The 10,090-nt window shown below is 35.0% G+C and overlaps 1 protein-coding gene across 1 annotated transcript; it reads right to left on the bottom strand.

The window, feature by feature from the left end:
* Window positions 1-7,650: 7,650 nt before the first annotated feature.
* On the bottom strand, window positions 7,651-9,676 carry NXPH1 (neurexophilin 1; the record flags this gene model as incomplete). Its single annotated transcript, XM_010189981.1, has 1 exon — window positions 7,651-9,676. A coding segment is annotated over one exon (839 nt), but the record flags the coding sequence as incomplete, so codon positions are not given.
* Between the last annotated feature and the right edge of the window lie 414 nt (window positions 9,677-10,090).

The following is a 10,090-nucleotide window of genomic DNA, read 5'->3' as shown; positions in this document are numbered from 1 at the left end:
AGGGGAAGGAAGGGAGTGAAAGACTTCAAGAATAGCTTCCTCGGGGAAAAGGCACAAGAATATATGGCTTCAAAATTACTGGTTGAGTTTTGGGCCAGATTACCTTGAGAGAACAAGGAATCAAGCACATTGGTGAAAACTAAAAACAATTGCTAGTTTAGACAAACATCTTTAAGTGTGATCTAAGCATTTATGAACCTTTTCTGGACAGAAGCTCAGAACTAGACAGCTTTGCAACTTCCTTTTGTTCCTCTCTCTAAATCTATAGCGGTCACGCTAAAATGTATAGTTTCTAGTGCCCTGTACTTGGCTCAGATATATTCTTTGCAATTAGCTTCAGGGTATTAACATCTATTGGTTGAAGCTTGAGAGCGAGTTACTGGGACTCTAATTTTATGTCTGATCATTTACCACCCAGTTTTCAGTGTCTCATCTAACTTATCTCCTTGCCTTCCCTATTTGTAAAAAGACATTATAATATCATACTTATCATTGAAAATATTAATAAATGAACATGATGTCTACAACTATATGTAAAAATATGCTTATATTTGTTTTATGATTTATTTGCATTTGATTATTTAATTGACGTTCTATGTGCCTCCTGTTACCCATATATATATAATTGGCATCATTTAATATATTCTATACTGAATTTATTGTTTGTGTGTTTACAAACATAATGTGTTCAAGACATCTTATATTACAATCCAGCTAACCTAAAAAAGGAAGCAATTTAATTTATTGCATTTTTCTTCCACAAAGACAGCAGATGGAAAAGATCTAAAACTGGAACATAAAAAATCAGTACCTGCTAGGGATAAGACGGAGAGTAAATTTAAAGTGTGAAAACTGGATAAACTAAAATTTCTGGAAATTTGCAAATTTAAAAGTTGAAAAGGGAAATTCTGATAACAGAAAGTTAATTGCCTTCTCTTGGCAACAAGCCATCAGGTCTTCTAAGCCATGCAAGAGTAGCAAGAGGAGCCTTTTTTAAAATGATGTTAATGGTGTCTGGGGGAGAATGAGATGAAGTTGAAGGAATAGAATAAGCCTACAGGCTGGCAATTACAGCTGTACATTAATGGGCTACCTAGAAACAGACATGATATAGCAGGAAACTAAATGGAAATAGTGTGTATTTACTAGCAATGGTGTGAAATTCTATTATTGTTTTGGTTTACCTCCAAGCAAATCACTTTGCCTTTTAGTGATATTTAGACACTTAGAGGCAACAACTTTATTTACATCAGTTCCCAGCCCTATGAATAAAGTACCTACTTATTTTTTATGGCACACTTAAATCTTTTTCTGAGAATGAATTATAAGTACCAATGCTACTTGTTCCTTAGCATTTCTAAATAAGTTAATGCAATCAAATCATAGCTGAATTTTAGTAAAATACATAATTATATATCTCATCCACTTCTATGTGTAAAATACATTAGTGTGGAGCACTATGTGATCTGAACGAGGCAAAATGACTGAACAAAAGAGTAAGATAAAACACATCAAACAGGGAAGAAGACGCACCAGAAACCAGTCAGAAAAGAATAATAAATTATTTCTTATATATGACATCACAGCAGCGACGTAGAAACAGGTCTAAGTAATTTGCTAATGAAGTTCACAGGTGTTTCTTACATCTGTGAGATTAGAAGTTTATTAAAAATGGGCCTAGAGAGGTAGAGCAGTGAAAAATATTGTTGTAGGAAAACAGCTACTAAGATATCCTAAGACTGCTACTTCAAAACTCCAGTGGTGATTGAGAAAGAACTCTGGAAAGCACCGTAAAGAAGGCTTGCCATTTCTATTATAAGTAAGAGCAGAGAGCTTACTAGAAGTAAAATACATTAGGCCTGAGAGAGACCATTGGAACTATGAACATGGAGGAATTTCTTTAGAGAAAGGTGATAAGACCCTCTGTTACTGGGATTGCCTCTATAATACCACATCCATTTGTAGTGTTTAACTGCAATAGAGACTGAGGAAATAGGAGTTGTTCTGAGAAGACCTACACAGTTTTTCTGGAGTGGTTAATGAAAGGCAACTGTACAGGCTATATACTTGTGCAATTAGATAAATTATATAACTGGAGAGAATTTGTAAGGGATGCCAAAAGCATCCCTTTCATTTATTCATGGGAATCTTACAAATTCTTAAAAATTTTACCTCAGTAGGAGGAAAAATCTTCTTTCAGGTATCTAAAATCAATAACTCTATAGTCTGTAGGAAAACAAACAAGCAAACAAAACAAAAATTGCACAAAATTAACAAACAAGAACAACAACAACAGCAAACCAACAGGAAGCATAAACCTGCACAAGACTTGTAGAACAATGGTGGAAGAAGTTTGAGAAAGTAATACTTCATTGGTAACGGAAGAGATTACATAATAAAAAGTTTCTCATTGTAATGGTTCTGATTAATGAAATGGTGACCACTAAGTTTCTGATACACAAAGGAGACATTATCATACCATAATATGGATGGAGTTAGTACTGTAAAATACTGATGATCTCTTGAGAAAAACACAGTACAAAGTTTGTGTCAAATATCAAATACACCTGTTTTCTGAAGGGCTATAGCTAATGTATTGAACCTCATCAGCTAAGTTTTCATTAACTGCTCTTAGGTTGTGGAAAATCTGTTTGCCCTTAATGTCACATACCTATATATCAGTTCCTTTCATACAGTTTACAGGCAAACTTCACACTTAGAAGGTTAAATTGAATGATTGGTAGGTAAATGCCTTTTGTATAACAAAACAAAAAACAATATCAAAAAACTCCAAACAAATAAAACTGTCATGAATGCAAGATCACCATGGTCCCTGTCAGTCAGGCATTATTTCTGTTCCATTCACCAATCAAAATACTTCCACTCAAGAAATTCAAAGACGCTTCATAACTATGGCAAAATAAATTTCACCACAACTATAGCTATTGGATACTGTAAGAATTAATATGACTTTTCATTCACGCTCCATAAGTGACCTCATTTTTCATCAGATTATCTGATTCTAAGTAAGCTTTTGCATCTCATTTTAGATTCATTGTCACCTGGATGAGGAATTGAAGGTCTTACATTATTTATGCCTCTGCCAATTGTGGTCTTACTTGTTCACCATCATGAACAGTTCTGTAAGTACACTGAGCTTTTTGGAGGGACTCAGTAGTGCTTCCATAAAATACCGGAAAATGTATTTTATTTACTTTTTGAAATGGCTAATTTCCACATCTTCACTGAACTATTTCAACTGTACTTTTGGTCCCTCTAATTTTCTGTTAACAGCAGGCAGAAGTTCATTTCACAGACCACTAAAGCCTTCCCTCATAGCAATACTTTGATCTGCTACATGGCTGAGGTACTTGGAACTAGGAATAAATCTCACATATTCTCCATCTTCTCAAATCCTATCTTTGACAAAGCTCTCATAGAATTACAGTTCAAGTGAGTCATTGGTTTGGTTGTGACCTAAAGCACCTAAAAACCTACCTTTGTTTCTTTATCCCAAAGGTAAATTAAGATAAAGGATTTAAAATCATGTACAGGACATCAGCCCAAGCTGAAGCAGAGATCTGCCAGCTGTGCCCTTCAACAGAATAAAAAAATGGTATAGATGTATTCCAACCAGAAAATAAACTGCTGTACAAAAAAGCACTCTCCTTGTTAGTTTCAGTAGTGATGGAACTTTAACTAATGAGCAGAGACTATGGAAAACAATGAAAAGAATTTATTTTTACCTACAGGGTGCATCAACCCTCTTGGAGGGATCATGCTACATGTATTAGATCATATTATCGGGTGTGTTCTACCCAAGGAAACACAATATTCCCACAGTCCCACAATTTACTGTCACTTTACAAATGACAGTTTAGTTTTAATGAGTTCTCATTTCAAACACAACAAAAAGTGTAAAACTTATCTATAGATACTGACTTCCTCAAATTTATTTAGAAGATTAATTAGTATGTATTTTAGCATAATTTCAGTAAGACATTGCCCATTCTTTTGTGGTTTTTTTTAATGGAAGAAAAAACCATAAAGATACTTTATATTAAGCAATAGCCTGTGCTTCTATTGTCAAAATGTTTTTGGAAATAGTATATACATTATAGGAAATAGTATATACATTAAAGTGGTAACAGGGTAACTCATCAAAGAACTTCAGTATAAATGACAATCAAGGTTTCCATTTTTTAATACATGCACAAAATGAAAAAGTTGCTTTACTTCTTATGGATTCCACACTGATACAGTGGAATCAGAAGTTTTGCTAAGGGTCAGGAACACCTGTATTTCACTGATGTATATATGAGTATTGAAAAATAGTACTTTTGTGAGAACTGTGCATATTTTTTTAAAAAATCTAATATCATAAACAATATGCCTCAAATTTATACACGCACAATTTACAAGAACTCTGCAGTGCACTGTTTTGAAAATTGGGAGTTCTTGGCATAAAAAGTGTTTCTGAAAAGGTATTGTATACACGTTTCTGCAATAAACAGCTCCTAGCACAACAGATCTTGGATGCAGTCATTTGAGGTCTCTGACAATGTTAGATACACTGTTGACTACAGATCACTAGAGACAAGATTCTCTTCCATTTCTAGATGCAGTCAGATACAATTTGACTGCCTCCATGATAGAAGGGCATGGAGGACTCATAGGATGTTAAGACTGCATTTCAGTATCTTCTAGTGAAGAATAATTCTTCAGATGCCTTAGCTATAGGTTGGTTTTTCTGTAAAAGTAACAGATATTTCATAATCCCTGCTTCCCTCCATAATTCTCTAACACATCGTTTTCAGAGTAGTTTATGATATTCCTACAGGATTCTAAGTTACAGCATAGGACTCAGAATGCATGAGGATGTAATGATTTAATCACAGAAAAACTGCCCTCTGAGTAAATCTCTTGAGTAGTATTACATAAATTTCTAGGTTAGCATGCACCATAACACTACAAGACTACCATTCTGCTCTCCTGTAAATGGAGTTTGAACATTTCTTAGTTCATTGTAAATTAGTAGAGTGAATTTCAACAGTTTCTGAGATCATACTTTTTAAGTAAGAGAAACATTGAAAGACAAAAGCTTTGTAAGGATAAATGTATTAATTTGCTTACTATCCGTGCAAATGTGGAAAAAGGGGAGAAATGGATAAAAATTTACGAATGGCTTGGTAAGGAAGGAAGAAAGTATATTTTCTGTCCCATGCTGAAATATTTTGTTAAAACTAACAAAGGAAAGTCTTTCAGCTTCTCATCACTGTTCAGAAGTTTTATCAGTGATTTTTGCAATGTAAAACCACTTGTTTCTTACACCCTGGATTCATTTGCTCAAAAGCACAGAAGCTGATATGTAAGTTCCATCACTGACCCATCCAAAGCAAATTTAACATATTGGTCTTTGCTTAAGTGCATGATCCATGTACTTTTGCAACAGGAAGGATCGGTGTCATTAAAATATCCCTATTTGTGACTTCTCTAGGTAGTGAAAATAAGACACAAAACATGCTTTAAATGTTTTTTTAAAAAAGTTAACAAAATCAGTCTCTTCATTTCTTAAAAATAAATAACTCAACCTTCTTTAATCCTAAAAATATACCTTTGGAGATATACATCTTTATTATGTCTAGAATTAGCAAGTTGTAGTGAGGCAACATTTGCCTGGCCTAGCACTCCATTAAGGCATTTTTCATGTGCAAGACCCAGATACCCATACATACATTGGTTATCTGAATTAACACATTCATGTTCATTAAATTCCTTTTTCAAATGGCAAAACCAAAAACATTCTTTAACAAAGTTAGCAAAAACAAAATATTTCCCAAAGAGATTGAATGAAATGCAGTTAAGCTCCTAAGCAACATGTTATATATATTTTTTTATATATTAGACCACTGTTTCACAACCAGATCACCAAAAGAACTCTTTCAAGTTCAAACTCAAGAACAATTATGAAGAACAGCAAGTTCTTCAAAGGCTTAAAAATAAAAAATAGCATGACTGACTGTGACAGAGGCAGATAAAATAACAACTACCACAATTAAAAGGATCAAAACCATTGCATGATGAATAATTCCTTTTTGTATTGATGTTACTTGAAAAGTTGATATAGATACATAGATATATATGACCAGAATGCATATAATTCTTATATTTATGGGAAGTTTTAAAAAAGAACAAAATAATGAAATTGTACCAGTCACAGTATTTCACATCCATTTTTCAGAAATATAAATGAGATCACAAAGTCTGTAATGCTCAATTGCAATACATATTGCTAAGATGGCTAATCATATTTAACACTGGATTTCTACACACTGTTAAATGGAAATTTGTATTGAACTCAATAGCAAAATTCCCATTGACTTTAACAAAGCCAAAATTCTACTCTTGGTCATAGCACTAACTACTTTATGGTTTATAGTCAGAAGAGCTGCTTTCCATGGAGCAAAAATGAAGAAACACTACCAGAATAATCACAATTGCTGTCAAAGAAAAAAAGAATTTATCTCATTATATTCCTGAATGAGATCAGAATCTAGATTGTATGGCTTGGACCATTTCTTTCTCCAAATCTACACAGGGTCCAGGGTCACAAGTTTGTCCTGGGAAATGTCAAATATAATGAAGAAATTCCCACAAACATACCAGTTCAAAGCAGTCAAAGCAATAATAATATGAAAGTCTCCTCTCCTACTTGTACATCAATGGGAAAATATTTACTTGATCAATAATGTTATCCATTTGGGCTTTTTCATTCTCTTTTAGGTTCTGCACATTTCAGCGAGAGAGGTCAACAAGTGGAAGTTGTTTCAAACTTCTCACTTCTTGAAATATTAGTGGAGGGATTATTGGGACTTTGGAAAAGCTGTTCATGATGCTGTGCATATTTGGAAGCTGACCAATATCTGCATTCACAGCTTTCACACAAGAGCATAGAATATGGGGGTGAGGGTAGAAGGGGAAAGGCAGCACTGCCAGGAATGATAATTCTGAAACATATGAGATGAAATATTGAGTTCCTCGGGGACCTTTCTTTTAGGCATGAACTTATTATAGTTGCTGGTTATCTGGATGCTGGGGGTAAAGTATGCTACTATACACAAAAAAGATATATAAAAGCTGTGATCTTTTTGTTTATAAGAACAAAATTCCCTCGTACCATAAAAAGGGATCTCTAAATTCCGTAAAGAGAGATCAGTGCCTCAGAGGAGGCTAGAATTAAGGCAAAGGCAGGCCTGTATACACAGAGAGCAGGTCTAAGTCTCCCCACTTCCGAACGATAATGAATCATTTTAAATAAAGTCCTGCTCCTGTAGTTTCTTATGTGAGTGGTGGCTGCCACTCAAATCAGCAAGACCCTTCAGTAATGAGAACTGCTTGCTCTAGATAGAATAGCTCTAGAATAGGGCTCCACAAATTTGTATATATTCTACATATATATCTATATCTATTTGCACACACACACACACACACATACAAATACACATACAAACATGCACACACATAAACTTATAAATCTATGTGTATATATATATATGTACATATGCAAGGAAACAAGATTGAAAACCATGTCAGACTTAGTGTGTTATCCACTTGTCAGAACCATTTAAACTACTATCTACACAGTACATATTGAAACTCAACTTTAAGATTTTTTTATTATGTACAGTTCATTTTCTTTCTCTGGAAATAAAATATCTAAACACAGACAGACTGTAATGTTGTATATGTATCGCTTTCAACAATACTTTAGCTGAATAAATGCTTTGTACATAGTTCTGTCTTTTAATGGAGTTTACAGCTACATTGATAAAATGGATTCCTCATTTCCTTGATTGTTTTTAACCAATAACAAGCAGAAAGACAATTACAAGTTAATATTAATAAGCAGCTCAAATAACACTGGTTAAATTATGTACAATACAAACCATTCATACAAATGAAGACTAGGATATTGAATTTGTTACAATATTTTGTAATAAAGATAAGACAGCCACTTATAACTTACATGTTCTCCACCAGGCATTTTCCTTCTTGGAGATCAGCTGAAGAGCTTTTAAGTAGCTTAGCTGGCCTAAACTCAACCAGGCTTAAAGAGTCAGAGTTTAAAGAGTCAGAGAAACATGAAACCAGAATGTCTGCTCACATGTAAATTCCAAATGTTTGCCCATCTTTACTAGTAACAGGCTCGCTCCACAGAAAAAGAGCCACCTAACACCACCTTGAATGTGCCTACTGTATGCTGGAAAAAAGTCACAATGCTTTGCTGTGTTCATATAATAAGGAATACTGAACTCTAAACACACATTTTTCCCATTTTAACAAGTATTTACTCCTACAGTATTATTTACCAGTACAGCTACTCCAAGCAGTAGAATGCATGAGTGGGAATTATTGATTGGCGTGTACTCAAAGGATTTTCAAAGAGATTTCCACAACAGTCTGCATTAGAAACCATTCTCTGTCTAGTTAATCCATTTTGCTTGATGATGGGTTATCCTGAAACCTTAGATATCAGACAATGAAAGCTCTCTTAACAGGAATCTCAATAGATGTGAGCTGAAAAGAGTGTGTGTCTCTGTGTATGTGTATGGTTTTATTTCAAATTCATAGTGATTTACAACTAGATTGATACATGGAGCTGACTGGGCAAAAATTACATTAGATTGTTTTCCACTAACATATTTGCAGCCATTTGACAGCAGCAGCAGCGGGTAGACACATTCCAGGCTATAGATGTGGCCTTCTCCTTGAGGTTACAGCCCTGTCATACGACCTTTTTTATTCCCCAGGCTTCAGTCTCAGACACGTGTTGGTCCTCACCCTGATGGGAAGTAGGGTGTGTCACTGTGGTAGTTGTAATCAGGACACACCTTCTGTACTAGTTTATAATCTGTACTATAAAAGGAAATGTAAATACAGATTACTTTAAAGGGCTTGGAGCAAAGCCATGACACGTGACTCTGGGTCTGCTCCTGATAACAGGTTTTTGAAGGGTCATAGTTGCAGAGTGTGTTCTTGGTAGCCTTGTCAACCTTTTCATACTCAATTCGACAGTTAAAGGACTTGGAATCTTTGGCATCAATCACTGTCTGTTGTGCCAAGTCAAATTCCACTATTTTTGTAGGGGGCACTAGGCTCACAGATACATTCCCTTGACCAGTGGAGTTATGCCTGAAGTAAACACTAAAGGTCCCATTGCCATGGTCAACGATTTTCCCTGTTATTAACAGATTTAGCTTCACAGTCTTGATGTTGGAATGAAAATCACCCCAGCCAAACATTTTCTTAAATTTCCCAGTCTTGACGATGGGCCGTCTCTTTGCTCTGGGCCGAGGCTCTTGCAGGTCTGTGGAGTTCCTCAGCCAGTCCCAGAGATCTTGTTCAGAATAAGTTTCTGGGGCATCATATCGTAGGTCCAAATCTGTATCATTTTCCTTTCCACGAAAAGTCTGTGACAGCAGTCGGCTGATGGACAAGTCTTTGCTACTTTCTGTCCATATGTGCTTTAGTGTGGATTTGGAGCTTCCTGATTTTAGAAGTTCTGTTTTTCCTCCATTTGTTAAATTTGCACAGGTAACCTGAAAAATAATAAGAGAAGGAGAAAGAAAGGATACAATGAGATATGTAATACAAAACCCATCATTCCCACTTGAGACTAAAATTACCAGATTTCAAAATCATAGGGAATTTTATTTTATAAATTAAATTATATCTCTGTACTCAGTAAAACAAAATGGAAACATCTGTTTTCCTCTTCTTTCCAAGTAGCTATTACTTAACTCTCCCTTGCCAGTCTTTTACATTGGCCTTCAGATTTAATCCCAGCCATTCACATTATTCTTCAGCTTGAAAGCTAGTTCTCTTATAATGCCTCTAAGTGATGAGTATGTAATGAAGTACTGCAAAAACTAAGGTACACAGCCATGTCATCCTCCAGTCTGTATGTGGCTTTCTATGGTCATTTCTCATCTCAGAGCAAAGTACACTTGCTTGAATGTTCTCTCTGCAGAGTGACTGTGTCTTCTTCCACCATCAGTGTCACATTCACAGAATCACAGAATCACAGAAT

The sequence above is a fragment of the Mesitornis unicolor genome, unplaced genomic scaffold, assembly GCF_000695765.1.
Source record: "Mesitornis unicolor isolate BGI_N332 unplaced genomic scaffold, ASM69576v1 scaffold11828, whole genome shotgun sequence".
NCBI lineage: Eukaryota > Metazoa > Chordata > Aves > Mesitornithiformes > Mesitornithidae > Mesitornis > Mesitornis unicolor.
This window is presented reverse-complemented; position numbering and strand designations above follow the sequence as displayed.